Below are 22,406 nucleotides of genomic sequence, written 5' to 3'. Positions count from 1 at the left end.
CCTCAAAAAATCAACTCCGATCTAGCCTCTACCCTGGCAGATCTGTGAGGGCAAGCAGCAGTGCCCGGGCCTTGTGCAGAGCGAGGGTAGTGCCCGCTCATCACTAGTTACCAGTACTGAGCACCCGAGCATGGTAGTGCCCGCTCATCACTAGTTACCAGTACTGAGCACCCGAGCATGGTAGTGCCCGCTCATCACTAGTTACCAGTACTGAGCACCCGAGCATGGTAGTGCCCGCTCATCACTAGTTACCAGTACTGAGCACCCGAGCATGGTAGTGCCCGCTCATCACTAGTTACCAGTACTGAGCACCCGAGCATGGTAGTGCCCGCTCATCACTAGTTACCAGTACTGAGCACCCGAGCATGGTAGTGCCCGCTCATCACTAGTTACCAGTACTGAGCACCCGAGCATGGTAGTGCCCGCTCATCACTAGTTACCAGTACTGAGCACCCGAGCATGGTAGTGCCCGCTCATCACTAGTTACCAGTACTGAGCACCCGAGCATGGTAGTGCCCGCTCATCACTAGTTACCAGTACTGAGCACCTGAGCATGGTAGTGCCCGCTCATCACTAGTTACCAGTACAGAGCACCTGAGCATGGTAGTGCCCGCTCATCACTAGTTACCAGTACAGAGCACCTGAGCATGGTAGTGCCCCGCTCATCACTAGTTACAAGTACCGAGCACCCGAGCATGGTAGTGCCCGCTCATCACTAGTTACCAGTACTGAGCACCCGAGCATGGTAGTGCCCGCTCATCACTAGTTACAAGTACTGAGCACCTGAGCATGGTAGTGCCCGCTCATCACTAGTTACCAGTACTGAGCACCCGAGCATGGTAGTGCCCGCTCATCACTAGTTACCAGTACTGAGCACCCGAGCATGGTAGTGCCCGCTCATCACTAGTTACCAGTACTGAGCACCCGAGCATGGTAGTGCCCGCTCATCACTAGTTACCAGTACTGAGCACCCGAGCATGGTAGTGCCCGCTCATCACTAGTTACCAGTACTGAGCACCTGAGCATGGTAGTGCCCGCTCATCACTAGTTACGATTACTGAGCATGGTTGTGCCCGCTCATCACTAGTTACGATTACTGAGCATGGTAGTGCCCGCTCCTCACTAGTTACGAGCACCTGAGCATGGTAGTGCCCACTCCTCTTTCTTGCTGTGGAATGATAAACTCCTTATTTTTGTACACTGCGTATATCTTTGCCCAGATTGGGAGGCCACAAATGCTTCTCTTAGACCAATGCTGGTGTCTTTCCTCTCTGGCACTGTGATAACTCGTGCCTGGATGATTGAGACCAGCAAAATTCCCAAACTTCTGCTTTTATTGATGAACAATTAATCAGACAGCTGGCTGACACTTACCATCTTAATTCCTATGCGTGTACTGTAATCTTCATACACCGCTTTCACATTTTGGCTCAGTTTTTGGTATATAAATAACTGTATTTTTGGAACCTGCTTTTACTTCATCTGGGGTCGTATTCATCTAATTTTAATATCTAAAGACCAATTTTTATTTTTTTAAATTATATCCCAATATGTAAACCATGGAATTGAAAGAAAGGGGGTGTACTTAGTTTTCTTATGAAATGGAGGAATTTATATACTGTATATATCTTCATTAATCATTACTGCTAGGTGGCGCTATAGCATAATATCTTCTTTATTAATAACTGTTCCTCTTGTAGGGAAGAAGTAAATAAAGCCTATCGGAAGCTCGCTGTGCTCCTCCACCCGGACAAATGCGTGGCTCCAGGAAGTGAAGACGCCTTTAAGGCAGTGGTGAATGCCCGGACAGCGTTATTAAAGAACATAAAATAGAGATCGTCCTATCCCCTGACACACCCAGCACTAAAAGATTGTATCGGGGGGATGTGACACCCCCTTGTGGACAGTACACCGCCATATTTATGATACAGTATCGGCTGCATGCAGACACAGTGTGGACGCTTCCATGGTGACATCTATGCACAGGCGGAGCCTGGATCGCTCCTCGGGGGCGGTTCTAGTCGTATAAGCACAATCAGGTTTCGTCGCCCCGGTTTTACCTTCGTTATTTCCCTTTTGTTTTAGTCGTCGTGGAGGAAGGTGCAGAGTCAGGAGCGTAATCAGTGCAGATCGGATGAAGTTTATTGTGTTCATCCCCTATAGGGCAGCATAATATCTAGAATGGACACATAGATTTTGGATTGTATATTGCACTGGGGTATTCAGGGGCTTCTATAAGATCCTGAGAAATGCAAAGGAAAATTTACACCGTGTATAGAAGAGAACTAGCTGTTTGCAGCCAGCTCGGCACACCCATTATGATCAGCTGCTCAGTGTATGCAGGACCCTGCTCTGGGTATACAGCTCTCCTCCCCCCAAGGGTATACAGCTCACCTCCCCCCCAAAGGTATACAGCTGTCCCTTCAAGGGTATACAGCTCCCCTCCCCCCAGGGGTATACAGCTCGCTCCCCTCTCTCCCAAGGGTATACAGCTCGCTCCCCTCTCTCCCAAGGGTATACAGCTCTCCTCCCCAATCCCCAAGGGTATACAGCTCTCCTCCCCAATCCCCAAGGGTATACAGCTCTCCCCCCTCCTAAGGGTATACAGTTCTCCCCCCCAAGGGTATACAGACCCCGGATCTGTATACAGCTACCTGTATACAGCTGGGGGTGTAAGATTTAATCACCGTGGCACTACACTGCAGAGTTGAATATTGACGGCTTTCTTGGCTGGCGGTGTAAGGGTTAATCATTATGACAGATTAATCACCGTGTTACTACACTGGACATGGAGGGGAGGATTCGGGGGGGGGTTTACATGATCAGCTCCTCAGTGTATGCAGGACGCTGCTGTGCTGGATGTCATGGTGCTGGATGAGGTGAAGTCTGTGTGGGGTTAGGAGAGAGTTAGAGTGCGGATATAGCAGAGCTGTGTGTGTAATGAGCAGTGGGGCGGAGCCACGTGTGGTAATGGGAGCGGGGGTGGAGCAGTGTGTGGTAATGGGCGTGGGGGTGGAGCCGCGTGTGGTAATGGGCGTGGGGGTGGAGCCGTGTGTGGTAATGGGTGTGGGGGTGGAGCCGCGTGTGGTAATGGGTGTGGGGGTGGAGCCGTGTGTGGTAATGGGCGTGGGGGTGGAGCCGCGTGTGGTAATGGGTGGGGGCAGGAGCCACGTGTGGTAATGGGCGTGGGGGTGGAGCTGCGTGTGGTAATGGGTGTGGGGGTGGAGCTGCGTGTGGTAATGGGTGGGGGTGGAGCCGCGTATGGTAATGGTGTGGGGGTGGAGCCGCGTGTGGTAATGGGTGTGGGGGTGGAGCCGCGTGTGGTAATGGGAGTGGGGGTGGAGCAGTGTGTGGTAATGGGAGTGGGGGTGGAGCTGCGTGTGGTAATGGGCGTGGGGGTGGAGCTGCGTGTGGTAATGGGTGTGGGGGTGGAGCCGTGTGTGGTAATGGGCGTGGGGGTGGAGCCGCGTGTGGTAATGGGTGGGGGCAGGAGCCGCGTGTGGTAATGGGCGTGGGGGTGGAGCCGCGTGTGGTAATGGGCGTGGGGGTGGAGCTGCGTGTGGTAATGGGTGTGGGGGTGGAGCCGCGTGTGGTAATGGGAGCGGGGCAGAGCCGTGTATGGTAATGTTGGGGGCGGGATTAGGGAGTAATCACAACGGCTCTGATATATATATGGCACGTCAATAGGTGTGGATGGACAGGAGCACCCAAAAAGAAAAATGTTGCTGTTTGACTTATTATATTTAAAGGGGTTGTCCCATAAATACATATTCACAGGATAGATGATAAATTCACCATCTCTGGGGGGTCTGACTGCTCGGATATTTAGGATGAGGCTCCCAAAGTGCCCTGTGTGAATGGAGCTGTACTGAGCATGTGCGACCACATATGTGTTTCCTGCCTTTAGGAGCGGTGGTCGCACATACTCAGTGGCCTCTATAATGTATGGGGGCCTCCCGACTCTCCCCCTATTGAGGGAGCGATAAGGATCAGACAATTGAATTCTAATCCTTTTGTTCATGGGGGAGATAAGTGGATGGAGAAGAAACGCATGCTGAATTGAGCTGAGCGTGCACGTGTGAGGAGGGCGGGAGGGAAAGCTGTTGACTTCACGAGTGTTCAGCCGTCATTGTAGGATCAATAATATACAAACCAGTATCATATTTAAAGGGGATAAAAGCACGGACCCTAGAGGCTTAGTTTTCGGGCTTCAGTTTGCCCCCCAGTAGGTTATATGCACAGGGGTAGAGCAATATACATGATTGTTTTTACCCTCACCTGTCTACGGTTTATAGGTGGCAGTGAGGCTCAGCTTCTTTTCTTTAATGGAGTTGAACTGTAATACCATTCATAACCTAAAGGCAAGGGTGGCGCTGTTGGTACCATTTATAACCCACTATGAGACAAAGGCAGGTTTATGCATATTACTTCCTCTAGGGGGCACTAAATTGCTGACAAGGTTTATAGATTGCATGTCCTGCTTCTGTAACATTGAAGTTCTAGTATAGGAAACAGTCAGCATGACTGTCAGCAGACTCGCCCCTAATATCTCATCTCCCTGTGTCCGCCTGCTCAGTGTCTGTATAGCGCTCACTCTGGTGATATTATATTATGTGACATGTTATCCTAGCTGTCCCCGCATTATAGGAGCTCATTTAAAGGGATTGTCCACTACTTGGCTGCCCTCTTTTGTTTTAATAACATACCCCCCATTGCAAACTAAAAACATCCAGAGATGCCAGACCTCCTTTTATATCCCAAATCACCAGAGCAAACACTGTACAGACCCTGAGCAAGGGGGACGCTGTCAGATCTCAGCTCTGAAGCCTGAAGAATTGTGAATTCAGCTCTGGAGTATAACACTGGATTACACAATAAGTATTTGGAGTGGGAGGGGTCCCTATTCTGGGAACAACATTATCAGGACCCCCCACTTCACATCAGACTTCCTCGTTGTGCCAATCACAGAAGTGGCCCCTGGGGACGTTTATTGAGCGTTTTGTTATATACAGTCATATGTAAAAGTTTGGGCACCCCTATTAATGTTAACCTTTTTTCTTTATAACAATTTGGATTTTTGCTATTTCAGTTTCATATATCTAATAACTGATGGACTGAGGAATATTTCTGGATTGAAATGAGGTTTATTGTACTAACAGAAAATGTGCAATCCGCATTTAAACAAAATTTGACCGGTGCAAAAGTATGGGCACCCTTATCAATTTCTTGATTTGAACACTCCTAACTACTTTTTACTGACTTACTAAAGCACTAAATTGGTTTTGTAACCTCATTGAGCTTTGAACTTCATAGGCAGGTGTATCCAATCATGAGAAAAGGTATTTAAGGTGGCCACTTGCAAGTTGTTCTCCTATTTGAATCTCCTATGAAGAGTGGCATCATGGGCTCCTCAAAACAACTCTCAAATGATCTGAAAACAAAGATTATTCAACATAGTTGTTCAGGGGAAGGTACAAAAAGTTGTCTCAGAGATTTAAACTGTCAGTTTCCACTGTGAGGAACATAGTAAGGAAATGGAAGAACACAGGTACAGTTCTTGTTAAGCCCAGAAGTGGCAGGCCAAGAAAAATATCAGAAAGGCAGAGAAGAAGAATGGTGAGAACAGTCAAGGACAATCCACAGACCACCTCCAAAGACCTGCAGCTTCATCTTGCTGCAGATGCTGTCAATGTGCATCGGTCAACAATACAGCGTACGTTGCACAAGGAGAAGCTGTATGGGAGAGTGATGCGAAAGAAGCCGTTTCTGCAAGCACGCCACAAACAGAGTCACCTGAGGTATGCAAAAGTACATTTGGACAAGCCAGTGACATTTTGGAGGAAGGTCCTGTGGACTGATGAAACAAAGATTGAGTTGTTTGGTCATACAAAAAGGCGTTATGCATGGAGGCAAAAAACACCGCATTCCAAGAAAAGCACTTGCTACCCACAGTAAAATTTGGTGGAGGTTCCATCATGCTTTGGGGCTGTGTGGCCAATGCCGGCACCGGGAATCTTGTTACAGTTGAGGGTCGCATGAATTCAACTCAGTATCAGCAGATTCTTGACTATAATGTGCCAGAATCCGTGACGAAGCTGAAGTTACGCAGGGGATGGATATTTCAGCAAGACAATGATCCAAAACACCGCTCCAAATCTACTCAGGCATTCATGCATAGCAACAATTACAATGCTCTGGAATGGCCATCCCAGTCCCCAGACCTGAATATCATTGAAAATCTGTGGGATGATGTGAAGCGGCTGTCCATGCTCGGCGACCATCAAGCTTAACTGAACTGGAATTGTTTTGTAAACAGGAATGGTCAAATCTACCTTCATCCAGGATCCAGGAACTCATTAACAGCTACAGGAAGCCACTAGAGGCTGTTATTATTGCAAAAGGAGGATCTACAATATATTAATGTCACTTTTATGTTGAGGTGCCCATACTTATGCACCTGTCAAATTTAGTTTAAATGCAGATTGCACATTTTCTGTTAGTTCAATAAACCTCATTTCAATCCAGAAATATTACTCAGTCCATCAGTTATTAGATATATGAGACTGAAATAGCAAAAACCCAAATTGTTATAAAGAAAAAAAGGTTAACATTAATAGGGGTGCCCAAACTTTTTCATATGACTGTATAATGTATTGGATACTATATTGTGATATTTACCCCTCTGCACTTACACCTCACACGTCCTCATGAAATATAATGAACTTTTGCCCTTTTTTCCCCTATCTTCTTATGTGGAAACCATCAGCAAGCAGGATATCTGCTTTCTCTTTACTCTGCTTGTGGCTTGGATGAATGGACCCTGCAGCTCATTTTGTTAAATAATGTTTTATCTGACTTGCTTGAAATGTCAATTAAAATCCTCCCAGCAAAAGCCGGTGGGGGGGTCCCCCATTCTAGCATCGGGTGGGGGGGTCCCCCCATTCTAGCATCGGGTGGGGGGGTCCCCCCACTCTAGCATCGGGTGGGGGGGTCCCCCCACTCTAGCATCGGGTGGGGGGGTCCCCCCATTCTAGCATCGGGAGGCCAACAGTAAATGATCCTTCAGAAGGAGCTGCCTACTTGTTGATGGTTTCCACACAGCAAAAGGAGATTTTTTTCATCAAATTAATGGGTTAAAAAAAGGTAATGGCAACGTGAGCTCATTATCACAGATCGTGGAGTGTTTGGTTCGGGGGGGGGGGGGCAGCATTACTTCTTATTAACCCCTGAGTGCTGATATCGGCTTTGTATTATTACATGTGTATATCTCGTGTTGTGTTTTTACCTTCCATAAAATATTCAGGTTTTACATTTTACACGTCTTATGTCTTTCATAACCTTCTGATAACCTTCTGCCGACCCATGTGCTGCCGCCACGTCCTGCTGCACCGCATCACCACGGGCACTGCTCAATATGCAGAGGGGGGCTCTGATGTTCATAGATTGTCTGCGGCGTGCACAGTGTAAGTGTCTCAAGATTTCAGCCCCTCATCACCTTTGTGTCGGGGTTGAATTGACCGTTCTGAGACGTCAGCGGCCATTGTTGTGACTCTCAGAAGTAACAGACAAAGGAGCGACATAAACATTGTGTTCTGAGTTCCTGCCAAAAGAACAAGGTAAAGGAGTATGTCATCACCTTGGTGGGTCACACTATGGAGTCTCTGCAGTAAGAGCGGTCACACTATGGAGTCTCTGCAGTAAGAGCGGTCACACTATGGAGTCTCTGCAGTAAGAGCAGTCACACTATGGAGTCTCTGCAGTAAGAGCGGGCACACTATGGAGTCTCTGCAGTAAGAGCGGTCACACTATGGAGTCTCTGTAGTAAGAGCGGTCACACTATGGAGTCTCTGCAGTAAGAGCAGTCACAACATGGAATCTCTGCAGTAACAGCGATCACACTATGGAGTCTCTGCAGTAAGAGCGGTCACGCTATGGAGTCTCTGCAGTAAGAGCGGTCATGCTATGGAATCTCTTCACTAGGAGCGATCACACTATGGAGTCTCTGCAGTAAGAGCGGTCACGCTATGGAGTCTCTGCAGTAAGAGCGGTCATGCTATGGAATCTCTTCACTAGGAGCGATCACACTATGGAGTCTCTGCAGTAAGAGCAGTCACACTATGGAGTCTCTGTAGTAAGAGCGGTCACACTATGGAATCTCTGCAGTAAGAGCGGTCACACTATGGAGTCTCTGTAGTAAGAGCGGTCACAGTATGGAGTCTCTGTAGTAAGAGCAGTCACATTATGGAGTCACTGCAGTAAGAGCAGTCACGCTATGGAGTCTCTGAAGTAACAGCGGTCACACTATGGAGTCTCTGTAGTAAGAGCGGTCACATTATGGAGTCTCTGCAGTAAGAGCGGTCAACTACAGAATCTCTGCGGTAGGAAAGGGATTTCTGAAGATTGATACGGCTGCTGGTCCAATCCTACACTGCTACCTGAGAGGAATAGAGTCCACGGCTCTAACATTTGGAGGCCCTTAGCGAGCCCCATAACCGGAATTCGAGGACTTTCCTCTTTGCCTCCGTCCGAGACTGAACCCTGCATTCTTCCTCGCTTTGAAGTGAACGTACTAGCATCATACCTGGGTAAGTTGAGCCTTTGATCTCAAAGTGTCTTCTCTTCAAAGAGGGGATAGAAGGAACGAGTCGGTCCTGGGGGGAGATAAACAGGAAACTAGCAATCTCAGGTAGCTTTTAGGCTATGTGCGCACGTTGCGTTTTTTCCCACGTTAACGCTGCGTTTTGAACTGCAGCGTTTCAGTGACAAATTGCATGCGTTCAGCTTCCCCAGCAAAGTCTATGAGCGACAAAAATTAAATGCACACGCTGCGTTGTTTTGGATGCCAAGAATCGCTGCGGAAAAAAAAGCAGCATGTCACTTCTTTTGTGCGTTGTAGCTGCGTTCTCAACCCATTGAAATCAATGATGTGGGTCAAAACGCAACCAAAATGCACTTGGACTGCATTTTTATTGCGTTCCGCATGTTTTCTTGACAAACAAAACGCAGGTCTTTTCAGTCTCTCTCTGCCGATGTAGGGTCTTTCTTTGTCAGTTGGTCGCTCTGTCTCTCATACTCACCGATTCCCGATCACCAGCGCTGCGCTGCACAGTTGTCACAAAGCTCCGGCGGATTTTCCTCTTTTGAAAATGCCGGCCACTCATTATTCAATCTCGTATTCTCTGCTTTCCCCGCCCACCAGCGCCTATGATTGGTTACAGTCAGACACACCCCCACACTGAGTGACAGCTGTCTCACTGCAACCAATCACAGTCGCCGGTGGGGGGGGGTGTGGGGTCTATATCGTGCAGTAAAATAAATAATTAAAAAAAACGATGTGCGATCCACCCCAAATTTTGATACCAGACAAGATAAAGCCACACGGCTGGAGGCTGGTATTCTCAGGATGGGGAGCCCCACGTTATGGTGAGCCCCCCAGCCTAACAATATCAGCCAACAGCTGCCCAGAATTGCCGCATCCATTCAATGCGACAGTCCCGGGACTCTACCAGACTCATCCTGAATTGCCCTGGTGCGGTGGCAATCGGGGTAATAAGGAGCTAATGGCAGCAGCCCATAGCTGCCACTAAGTCCTAGGTTAATCATGGCAGGCGTCTCCCCGAGATACCTTCCATGATTAACCTGTAAGTTAAAGAAAATAAACATACACATCCAAAACATCCTTTATTTGGAAGACAAAAAAAACAAAACAAAACACCCTCTTTCACCACTTTATTAACCCCCAAATACCGATCCAGATCCGGTGTAATCCACACGACATCCCACGATGCTCTCAGCTCTGCTACATGAAGCTGACAAGAGCGGTCACAGACCAGTCCGCTGTCAGCTCCACGCAGCAACTGAAGTAAGCCGCGTGATCAGCAATGACGTCACTCAGGTAACCCACGGCCACCGCTGGATCCTCCAACTGTGACAGCAAGTCGCCCGAGTGACTGAAGCGAGTGAAGTGAGATGACGTCACAGGTAAGTTGCGGTCTCGGGTGGAGGACTTCAGCTAGCTGCGGGTAACCTGAGTGACGGCAGCGTTAATCGCACTGCTCACTTCAGTCACTCAGGGGATTAGCGGTCACCGGTGAGTCCTTCACGGGTGACCGCTAATCAGGACGCCACACAGAGCCGCGCGGCGGTATGACAATGAAGTCGGGTGAAGTTCATCCGAGTTCATTCTCATCGCCCGCCTCTGTCTGTGTCTGCTGTCAGCGGGTATGTAGCAAATCTGAATTGCCGGTGGAACGCACTGTCAAAAATGCATCCAAAATACATGCGTTGTGGATGCAATTTTTTTTTTTTTTTTTTTACAAACGCAGTGTCCAGTCTACCAGAGGGTGCGTTCGTTTCCGCACTGCACAGAATGCAACGTGCGCACATTGCCTTATGTTGTTTTATGTTTATTGTTTGTTCATTTTGTCTCAATTGTGCACACATTATCATCCTGTAAAGTATAATTGCTATAAGTTTTTTTACTTTTGTTTTCTACCTTATCTATTTAACTATACTAACCCATTAACTGAAGATCTATCTGCTTGGTATAATTCTGCTCTTCAGCCCATAAGTCATTTTATAACGTCATTTTTTTTCTTCCCCTGTTAAATTGTGATATAACAGGAAAACAAAGAAAAAGGGGGAGTGAGTAGTGTACCTGACTCGGCTGTGAGCTGCAGCTTCGAGCATAGCTGCGGAGCAGAAGTTGACTCACTTAAGGCTACTTTACATGCTGCGACATCACTAGCGATCTCGTTAGCGATGTGAAATTCTAGATCGCAAGTGCGATCTTTTGAGATCGCACATACGTAAAATGACCTATGTGCAATCTCAAAAGATCGCACTTGCGATCTAGAATTTCACATCGCTAACGAGATCGCTAGCGATGTCGCAGCATGTAAAGTACCCTTTAGGCTAGGTTCCCATTTCCGTCAATTTGTATCAGTCACAATCCGCGGCTCTGGTAAACAACGGAATCCGTTTGGCGGATTCCATTGTTCCCATATGCTTGTATGAGCGGCAGATTGTGACTGATGATGCTGCGCTGCATCCTCCGCCCGACTGATCAGTCGTGGAACGACTGACCGTCGGGCGGCAGGAACGCAGCCTGTAACGTTTTTTGAGCAGCGCAATCCATATGTTTTCACTGTGTATGCTCATCGGCGGCCAAACGATCAGCTGGTCGCCCGTCCACCGGCTATTGGGAACGATCGCTCTCATTAGTCGGCAGCTGGTTTATGAGAGTAATCAGCTGATCTCCCGGCAACTGGCTAATGATTAGCCGGCCGCCGGGAGATCAGCTAATCGCTCTCATAAGCCGGCCGCCAGGAGATCAGCTCATCGCTCTCATGAGCCGGCTGCCGGGTGATCAGCTGATCGCTCTCATTAGTCGGCCGCCGGGAAATCAGCTGATCGTTCACAATAGCCGGCCGCCGGCCGGAATCCGCTTTCTCATCCAATACTTGTCATCCGTTGTACAACGCATCAGTCACATGCGTCAAGCAACGCATGTGAATGATGCAAAACAACGGAAAATATGAACCTAGCCTTAGTGACTCATGGAATTGGAGTCAGTGGAGGGACTGTATAGGCGGTATATCACTTTTCTTTGATATTGGCAATCAGTATGCAGGTATTGAGACGGAGTTTGAATTTTTGTTTTCAGTACCAGCATTAACAGATACTGTAGGTTGGGCTTTGGCCTATACACAGCAAATAGAAGGTACAAGGATTAATTCACATTTTTGCCCAACGGAAGATAGTTCAAGATTATCCTTAGATCAAGTAAATACCCAGTTTTCGGAAGAAAATGGTAATGATGCATTGTTGATTTGTCTAGAGGCGCTTGAAAATTTAATGTCTTCCATGTGTACTATTGATAACAGCTATATAGGACGTCTGATGCTTAGGGAGATCTCCCAAGCTGCATATGACTTGTGAACACTGTTTTTGCTCAATAACGTTGGTAAAGAAAGGTAGAACACAGGGGTGGTTTTTGTAAAGGATTCATATAGCACCTTTTCCGGCATATAGTTATTCAAAAAAGTTAAAGAATATAGAGTTATACCTTTACGTGTTGTCCCTCATCCTCCTGCAGTAGGAAAGAATTGGAGCTTTAGGGTACGTTCGCACACTGCGGTTTTTTTTTTCAGGGAACAATGCCAATAAAAGATTGGTGAAGAATAAAAACAACAACAAAAAAGGCTGTCATTTCCTTCTTCAATATATTCCTCATTCTCCACTAGTGTATGCAGGAGAACAGACAGCTGCAGAACTACAAGGCTCAGCATCCTCCATCCCAGACTGTATAGTTTTTTTGCCCAAAAAAAAAAAAGACGTGGGCTTCGCCAAATTTGTGTGTCCAGCCAGGTACAAGTAGGCAGCTGGGGATTGGAAACTGCAGCGCAGGGTGCCCATTTTTTCTGGGACCCCCGCTGCGAATTGCAGTCCGCAGCCGCCCCAAAAAATGGCGCTTTCATAGAAGCGCCATCTTCTGGCGCTGTATCCAACTCTTCCTGCCCTGTTGACTGGTGGCTTGCTAGGTAATAATGGGGTTAGGGCTAGCTGTGTGTTATCAGCTGGCCCTAAGCCCAAAATTCATGGTGTCCCGCCAATATTCGACATGGCCACCATGAATTTCTAGTAAAGATAAAAAAAAAAAAAAAAAAACAGAAAAATATTTTTAATTAGAAATAAAACACAACATAATTAGTGACTCCATCTTTATTGAAATAAAGAACCCCCCTCCCACCCTCCGCAGTAATACTGGGTCAAGGGTCTCACGCAGTCCAATCCAGATCCAATATCATCTGATCGGTTTGCTGGAAGGCAAAGCGATCAAATTATGTGTCAGGTTCAAGGACGTGAATCACATCATACATCAGCTGATTGTATAAACGGCTTTTATACAATCAGCTATTGCATCAGTGGGAGAAAGGAGAAAAAAACCCCAAAAAGCTACACACATCTGTGCAGACTCCCGTCCGATCGCTGCAGGACCCGGCGGTAATCAGCTTATGAAGTCTCCCTACGGCATCAGCTGATAGTTAAGCCGGCCGGGCGGTAAAAAGCCGGCCTCATCGCTGGACTAAACTGTCAGCTGATTCCGTCAGGTGACCGCATCAGATGATCAGCAACAGGTACTGCAGCTATCGGACGTGTCCCAGGAGGCTGCACACAGCCGGAGCAGGGGTGGCGGTACCGGGAAGAGGAGCTGGGAGCGGACATGTCCCGGGAGTCTGAAGACAGGTGAGTATGACATTTTTTTTTCTACTGTTCACTTTTGATTTCGCAGCTGCTTCAACCACCCGTCTGGACATGGCACCGCACAGGAGCGGACATGTCGCAGGACAGGAGGTGGAAACAGCGGCAGCGGTGGCAGTACCGGGAGGATTCACGCTTCTATGTCCAAGACCAAAGAGCTATCTAAGCACACCAGAGGAAAAAAAATTATACACCTTCACAAGGCTGGGATAGGATATAGGACAATAGGCAAACAGCTTGGTGAAAAGGCAGCAACTGTTGTCGCAGTTATTGGAAAATGGAAGAAACAGAAGATGACTGTCAATCTTACTTTGTCTGGGGCTCCATGTAAGGAGGGGATAAGTATAATTCTGAGAAAGGTCAAGAATCAGCCCAGAATTACACGGGAGGACCTGTCAATGACCTGAACAGAGATGGGACCACATTCTCAAATATTGCCATGACACACTATGCTGTCATGAATTTAAATTCTGCAGGGCACGCAAGGTCCCCCTGCTTATGCCAGCACGTCCAGGCTCATTTGAATCTTGCCACTGACCATCTGGATGATCCAGAGAAGGTCATGTGGTCAGGAGACCAAAATAGAACTTTTTGGTATTAGAGCATTGAAGATGGGTTGTGGCTGGGTTTTCCAGCATGACAATGACCCGAAACACACAGACAGGGCAACTAAGGAGCGGCTTCATATAAAGCATTTCCAAATAGAAAATCTTTGTAAGGAACTGAGACTCAGTGACAGCCCAGAAACCTGAAATATCTGGAGAAGATCTGTATGGAGGAGTGAACCAAAATCCCTGCTGCAGTGTGTGCAAACTGGGTCAAGAACTGTAAGAAACGTCTGACCTCTGTAACTGCAAACAAAGGTTTCTGCACCAAATGCAAAGTTCTGTATTTCCATTGTATCAAATACTTATTTCACGTAATAAAATGTAAATTCATTATTTAAAAATCATGCAATGTAATTATTTGTATTTATGTTTATTCTGTCACAGTTGACGTTACCTACAATAAAAATTACAGCCATCGCCATTCTTTGCAGGTGGGAAAATTTGCAAAATCGGCAGAGGATGAAATTCAAATATTGTAAGAATAAGCTTCTTACCTTTTGATACAGCTTGAGTTGTCTTTCTGAGGAAGGCAAGGTGGTTGGATCAGAGATTCTCAGGAATAGTGGGTCACTGTTCAGGCACCAGGTTTTGTTGTCGCCATTCAGCATGGGACATATAAGATTGTGTGTGTGTGTTCCTAATTAAATTATAGAGATCGTGTATGTATGTAAAGGAGACGTCACTTTGAGACAAAGTATCAGACGTAGCCCTCTCTTTGCCTCCAACAAGAAAAAGTATTATATAATCATCACTCATTTATATAAGACTATACAAACTTTTTAGTTTCACATTCCTGAACTTCACTTTTAACAAAGAAACTGAAACTATACATGTCCTTATCTAAGGCTAAGTTCACATTTCCGTTGTTTTGCATCAGTCACATGCGTTACTTGACGCATGTGACTGATGCGTTGTACAACGGATGACAAAGAAAAGAATTTCATTGTCGGACTCCGTTGTGTGCTGGGGCGGAGCTGAGGACGTCAGTGCTACGGTCTGTATGGCTGGGGACAGGTGAGTGTGTGTGTGTGTCTACATGCGTGTGTACATGCAGAGTGCGAGGGGTCGGAGCCGAGCGGGGCCGTGGAGCTGAGGGCTTCAGTGCCGCGGGGACTGCAGGGCTGGGGACAAGTGAGTGTGTGTACACAAGCGGAGTGCGGAAGGAGGCGGAGCCGAGTGGTGAAGTGTCGGCCTCCTTGCACACTGTATCCTGGGTAAATATCGGGTAACTAAAAGCAAAGCACTTTTTGCTTACTTACCCGATATTTACCTTGGTTAACCTTGGTTACGCAGCCAAGGTACACATCGGGTAACTATAAGCAAAGCGCTTTGCTTAGTAACCTGATGTGTGCTATGGTTACCAAGCACAGCGTCGTTACACGGGTCGCTGGTGGCTGATCTCCGATTGCTGTGGAGATCTGCCTGATTGACAGCTCACCAGCGATCATGTAGCGACGCTCCAGCGATCCCTGCCAGGTCAGATCGCTGGTGGGATCGCAGGAGCGTCGCTTAAGTGTGACGGTACCCTTACACAAAGACAAAATGGAGTATAGATTTAACAAGATTTTGCTCTCATTCAACCAATACACAAATGGATGAATAAAGAGTACAACTTAGCTATATAAAAAAAAAAAAATTTTAAAAAAAGTTCTCCCCCATCAAAAATAGAAAAAAAAAAGTGCTTAAAAATGAATGTTTGCAAATGATTTATCATAAAGTACACAACCGTAATGACCCAGGAAATAAAATGAACTCTTTATTAACAGATAGTAAATATTAATAGATTTTTACTAACACGGACATTCCATTCACCTACTATGGCTTCACTCCTGTGTGAATTCTCTCATGTGTAATAAGATGGGATTTCTGAGCAAAACATTTCCCACATTCTGAACATGAATATGGCTTCACTCCTGTGTGAATTCTCTGATGTATAATAAGATATGATTTCTGAGCAAAACATTTCCCACATTCTAAACATGAATATGACTTCTCTCCTGTGTGACTTCTCTCATGTCTATTAAGACTTGATTTTTTAGCAAAACATTTTCCACATTCTGCACATGAATATGGCTTCTCTCCTGTGTGAATTCTCCCATGTTTAACAAGATCTGATTTCTGAGCAAAACATTTCCCACATTCTGAACATGAATATGGCTTCTCTCCTGTGTGAATTCTTTCATGTTTTAGGAGATCCGATTTGGTAGCAAAACAGGTCTCACATTCTGTGCATGAATAAAGTTTCACTCCTGTGTGAATTCTCTCATGTGTAATAAGATTTGATTTATGAGCAAAACATTTCTCACATTCTGAACATGAATATGGCTTAATTCCTGTGTGAATTCTCTCATGTATAATAAGATTTGATTTGTGAGCAAAACATTTCCTACATTCTGAACATGAATATGGCTTCACTCCTGTGTGATTTCTCTCATGTGTAATAAGACTTGATTTCTGAGGAAAGCATTTCCCACATTCTGAACATGAATATGGCTTTTCTCCTTTGTGTATTCTCTCATGTGTAATGAGATTTGATTTGTTAGCAAAACATTTCTCACATTCTAAACATGAATATGGCTTCCCTCCTGTGTGAATTCTCTCATGTATAATAAGATGTGATTTCTGAGCAAAACATTTTTCACATTCTGAACATGAATATGGCTTCTCTCCTTTGTGAATTCGCTCATGTGTAATGAGATTTGATTTCTGAGCAAAACATTTCCCACATTCTGAACATGAATATGGCTTCTCTCCTTTGTGACTTTCACTTCCCTTAGCATTCTGTGTTGAACTCCTGGTACCGTCATCTGCCATAAATAAAATTGAAGTTATTAGTTTATAATAATATAACCTCAAACATACACATAGAAACACATAAATCCATACAAATTCCAAAGTGTGTAGCAAAGTTGTACTTTAAAAGGCCTATGATAAAAAATCCAGCGCAGAAAGGAAGGCATTCTTCAATGAAAATTTCCATGTGCACAAAAATTGTATAAGGTGGGTACAGACAGCCCCTAGACAGGGGAGAAAAATAGACTAGCGACGCATTTTGACCTTATTACATGGTCTTAGTCATGTAACTGAATAATATAAATGCCAAGTTTAAAAAGACCATTGTGACGACATGGACTGTCAGTGCCTAGCATGGGTTAAGTTTCTTAAAATTCAGCCAGACATGATGATAGTTTGTTTATAAATGGAGGATAAGCTCCTCATTGTTTCTACAAGACTCTTAGAAGTCTAGTGTTACAGTTCTTGTTGTTTCATGTAATTGCATTGGTCAGTGAAGGTCAGATACCCAGACAAATCAAGTCTGCGAACCTCCCATTAAATTACGTGTATTGCTAGATGCAATGTAACTTAGCTGTCTCTCCCTCGTCTCTGCCAGAGACCATTACTACTAGGGATATTTTATATACAGCTTGAAATCTAGCCAATTAGAGCCCAGTGTTATCCACCAATCGTGAAGTCCCCAATGGTCTGAATGGAGAGCTCAGGGGTATAAGATGGAGGACTGTCCATTGCCCGGGCAGACTCTTGCTACATGATACCAATCTAGGATCTTCGGATCCGATTGGCAAGCCATAACCGAACCTGGATTATTATACTACATGGACTTCAGCATCGAATGCAAGGATGCGGCTGAGATACCAAGGACTACCTAAGGAAGGAATCCAGCTTGGGACAATCCAGTCACCTGCCTACAGGCTTTGCGGTTCTCAGCCAACTTCCTAAATCCGGCGATATTCCATTTGGTGGTGCCCGTCAAAAGCGGGGTGCTGCTGGTTTGGAGTAAGTAGCCCTGGAAGCTCTGAGGCACGGACATTCTAATCCCTGGTGAGCCAGCGGAAGGGCGAGAAACTTGCTGGTTACATTCTGTGGTTTTTCTGGTTATGTGTCATATGCCGTTAATTGTTTGGGGATCCAATAAAGTCTTAACATTGTGATTCCCTCATCCTGTGTTGTCTGAGTAGTGTTCCACCCACGGTTAAGGAGGTCAGGCGTTCAGTTGGGATAAGCCCTGGGCCATGCTGTCTTCCTAAAGGCAGCCGGGCCAGCGGACGAGAGCACCCACTGACCCCCCGTGTCTCCACAAGAGAGCACCCACTGACCCCCGTGTGTTGTGAATGTTAGTTATGTTTTGGCTGCTGGGAGGCTCCCTCTGGTGGCCAGGAATGGTTTGGACTTGGACCAGGTGTGTTGTGCAGTGGGTGTTTCCTTTGCTAACTCTCTGCTTATTTAAATCCTGGTGTGATTGCAGGCTGTTGCCAGATGTCAGTTGTTCTTTGTATCTCCAGCCTGCTTAATCCTGCTCTACACCACATCTTCCCCAGATAAGTGCTTGCTCTTTATTTATTGTCTGGTTCTTTTGTTTATCTGGGTTTGTCATTTGCTGTGGTTGGTTTCAGTTTATTTGCTTGCAGGGATTTTCCCCCTCAGTGCATTGTTGAGGAACTCCCTGCAGGTCTGTGTGGAGTATAGCTCCTTTGGGTCCATGTGTTTGTGGCTTGTTGACTTTGTTATGATTCTTGTTTTCTGTTCATTGGTATGACAAGGGCACCTGGTATAGGACGGAGTTCAGATCGTGCGATCTGAGGGCCTTTTTGTACTATCAGGAAGTTGGTATTTTTCAGGGTTTTTCTCTGGCCACCATCAGTCCCTTTCCTGTCCTTTCCTATTTTAGTCAGCGGGGGCCTCACCTTTTGCTAATCCTGTCATCTACCTGTGTATTGTGTTTTTCCTATATCACCGCAGTCTTTGAATGTGGGGGGCTAGGCATCAAGTTGTGGTGCTTACGGACCACAAGAATCTCATCTATCTGGAATCGGCCAAGAGGTTGAATCCTCGGCAGGCCAGGTGGGCTTTGTTTTTTACCCGGTTTAAATTTTGTGGTCTCTTTTTTGCCGGGCACCAAGAATGTTAAGGCCGATGACCTTTCCAGGAGTTTCTGCGCTGACTCTTTGGAGGTTGTCGAACCGTCTACTATCCTGAATGATGGTGTAGTTTTCTCGGCTATTTCGCCTGATCTGCGGTTGGCACTGGCGGAATTTCAGGGGGATAAACCTGAGAGATGTCCTACAGGGAAACTGTTTATCCCAGACCAATGGACAGACCGAGTTGTCTCTGAGGTTCATTGCTCTGTTTTGGCGGGTCATCCTGGCAGTTTTGGTACTCGGGATCTTGTGAGACGCTCTTTTTGGTGGCCTTCCCTGTCCCGAGATGTCCGTCGTTTTGTGCAGTCGTGTGGAGTTTGTTCTAGGTCCAAGCCCTGTTGTTCACGTTCTAGTGGGCTATTATTGCCTTTGCCTGTACCTAAGAAACCTTGGACGCACATCTCTATGGATTTTATTTCAGAGCTTCCAGTCTCTCAGAAAATGACTGTGATTTGGGTGATCTGTGACAGATTCTCCAAGATGGTCCACTTGGTTCCCCTATCTAAGTTGCTGTCTTCATCAGAGTTGGTGCTTTTGTTTTTCCAACATGTTGTTCATTTGCATGGTATTCCCAAAAACATTGTTTCTGACAGAGGGGTGCAGTTTGTATCCAGGGTTTGGAGGATTTTTTGCTCCAAATTGGGTGTTCAGCTGTCTTTCTCCTCGGCGTTTCATCCTCAGACCAACGGTCAGACTGAAAGGGCTAACCAGACCCTGGAGACCTATTTACGGTGTTTTGTTTCTGCGGATCAGGATGACTGGGTTTCGTTTTTGCCTTTGGCTGAATTTGCCCTTAACAATAGAGCTAGCTCTACCACGTTGGTGTCCCCCTTTTTCTGCAATTTTGGGTATCACCCTAGGTTCCTCTCAGGGCAGCTTGAGGCATCTGACTGTCCGGGGGTGGATTCGATGGTCAACAGAATGCAGCAGATTTGGGGGCAAGTAGTGGATAAATTGTTTCAGTCCCAAGAAACTGCCCAAAAGTTTGCCAACCGGCGTCGGACTGTTGGTCCCCGGTTTAAAGTAGGGGACATGGTGTGGGTGTCCTCTAAAAATAATCCTATGAGAGTTCCGTCTCATAAATTTAAGCCCAAATTTATTGGACCTTATAAGATTTTGGAGATTATTAACCCTGTATCTTTCCCTTTGACTCTGCCTGCGTCATTTAAGATTCACAATGTCTTCCATAAGTCCTTGTTGAAGAAACATGTGGAGCCGGCAGTTCCTGTAGCAGCGCCTCCTGACCCTGTTTTGGTACAAGGGGATCTGGAGTATGAGGTTGAAAAAATTCTGGATTCCCGTCGCAGTAGGCGTCAGCTTCAGTACCTTGTAAAATGGAAGGGTTATGGGCAGGAGGATAACTCTTGGGTTGTGGCTTCTGACATTCATGCGGACAGGTTGGTTCGCGCCTTCCATCATGCTCAGCCCGAGCGACCCGGTGGTGTGGGTGAGGGGGGTACTGTTGTGAATGTTAGTTATGTTTCGGCTGCTGGGAGGCTCCCTCTGGTGGCCAGGAATGATTTGGACTTGGACCAGGTGTGTTGTGCAGTGGGTGTTTCCTTTGCTAACTCTCTGCTTATTTAAATCCTGGTCTGATTGCAGGCTGTTGCCAGATGTCAGTTGTTCTTTGTATCTCCAGCCTGCTTAATCCTGCTCTACACCACATCTTCCCTAGATAAGTGCTTGCTCTTTATTTATTATCTGGTTCTTTTGTTTATCTGGGTTTGTCATTTGCTGTGGTTGGTTTCAGTTTATTTGCTTGCAGGGATTTTCCCCCTCAGTGGATTGTTGAGGAACTCCCTGCAGTTCTGTGTGGAGTATAGCTCCTTTGGGTCCATGTGTTTGTGGCTTGTTGACTTTGTTATGATTCTTGTTTTCTGTTCATTGGTATGACAAGGGCACCTGGTATAGGACGGAGTTCAGATCAAGCGATCTGAGGGCCTTTTTGTACTATCAGGAAGTTGGTATTTTGCAGGGTTTTTCTCTGGCCACCATCAGTCCCTTTCCTGTCCTTTCCTATTTTAGTCAGCGGAGGCCTCACCTTTTGCTAATCCTGTCATCTACCTGTGTATTGTGTTTTTCCTATATCACCGCAGTCTTTGAATGTGGGGGGCTAGCTATTCTTGTCTATTTTCTGAGGCAGAGAATTATTCATCTTTCCTACCTTTAGGATAGCTAGTTCTCCGGCTGGATTCGCGGTGCACAGGATGTTAGTTCACCCCTTGGCTACTTCTAGTTGTGATGGTTAGTAATGGGATGGCGGCCAGATTAGTTGCCAATGCTCTTGTCACCTTTTGCCAATGATTTGTGGTGGTCTTCCATGGTTCCGGATTATAACACCCGTGTCTCCTCAACCATTTCATTCACATCATAATCAACACCAACATGTGACACTTCCGCTGGTGCAGGTCCTGTTGTTAACTCTTTCTTGCCTTTATCAAATGCCATGATCTGGTTAATTATAGGAATCTATAAAATCTAGAGACACTGTGTCAGAAGAGCATTATCAGTAAACTGTACAAATACCAACTATACAAACTTATATTACGTATATGTTACACAGATTTATTTTTTCATCATAAAAAAGATAAAAACTTCATAAACCTACTGTCAATATATAAAATTTATAGAAACCGCAATGCCCTCATGAATATTTCCTATATACCATATGTCTTATTAAGTAGATGTTAGTAGGACTTTATGACTTTATTTTTGCTATAGGCTTGATTCAATAGAAATAAATACAGATACCAGAGACACTCTTTTGGGAGAAAATCATCCATAGATGATTCAAATACAAGCTCTATGTGGTTGTACCATGTGTATATTTTAAGGATCTATTATTCCATTATGGGGAAAAACTCCATATACAGTATTCACCAATCTATATTGTGCATAAAAATCACAATGCTCTCGTATGATATTTCTTATATGCACAATATCCTATTGGATGGATTCTGATAGAATTATGTAGCATAATTATCCCTATAACTTGGACTAAAAAAAATAAAAAAAAAAACAAAAAACTATCGTCAGGGAGATTCCAGGAAAGTTAGTTTTTCAGAACCCCTAAAAATGTCAGGGTATATCTCCTCAACAGAAACTGGTGATTCTATGGAGGGCGTCTGCTGCCCATAATAATTTGGGAAACAATCAATAAAAAAACAGACCAGGCAAGTAGAAATCCAGTAAGGGGAAAGAAAGGGACTTAGATCTCAAACCTGTATGGAACCTCACTGCAAGGATTTTGGAAGACACGCATTTGAACGAATTGGCCAAAGGCATGGGTTTTTCTCCCTCCACCAGATTTAACCTTTTTTCAACTCTAATGGATATTAATAAATTCACCAGAAATATCACTTTAAAGTGCCATTTTTTACATGATCAGGAAAAAGATGTGAGTTTCTACTCCAATAGGATGTGATAATAACATTTGTGATGTTCCTACTTTCAAAGGATTGCATGGTATTCATACACTTACACGTAACAATTTCTCGTGCGATCGCACCCGCCCCCATCGTTTGTGCGACTCGTGCAATTTGTTGCCCGTGTCGCACAAACTCGTAAACCCCCATCACACGTACTTACCTTCCAAACG

General features: G+C 45.6%; 1 protein-coding gene across 2 annotated transcripts in view; it reads right to left on the bottom strand.

Moving 5' to 3' along the window:
* Positions 1-22,406, bottom strand: part of LOC142277329 (uncharacterized) — a 149,174-nt gene that overhangs the window by 14,755 nt on the left and 112,013 nt on the right. The window contains exon 5 of one of the 2 annotated variants that reach the window (XM_075332641.1): positions 15,671-16,632. The exons of the other annotated variant lie outside the window; for it this stretch is intronic. Coding sequence (XP_075188756.1) covers positions 15,687-16,632 — 946 coding nt within the window. The 3' untranslated portion in view covers positions 15,671-15,686. Of the gene's footprint in view, positions 1-15,670; positions 16,633-22,406 lie in introns of those variants that run through there. 2 annotated transcript variants of the gene reach the window in all.

The sequence above is a fragment of the Anomaloglossus baeobatrachus genome, unplaced genomic scaffold (genome assembly GCF_048569485.1).
Source record: "Anomaloglossus baeobatrachus isolate aAnoBae1 unplaced genomic scaffold, aAnoBae1.hap1 Scaffold_41, whole genome shotgun sequence".
Classification (NCBI taxonomy): Eukaryota; Metazoa; Chordata; class Amphibia; order Anura; family Aromobatidae; genus Anomaloglossus; species Anomaloglossus baeobatrachus.
The sequence above is the reverse complement of the archived record's forward strand: the minus strand, read 5'-3'. Positions and strand labels throughout refer to the sequence as shown.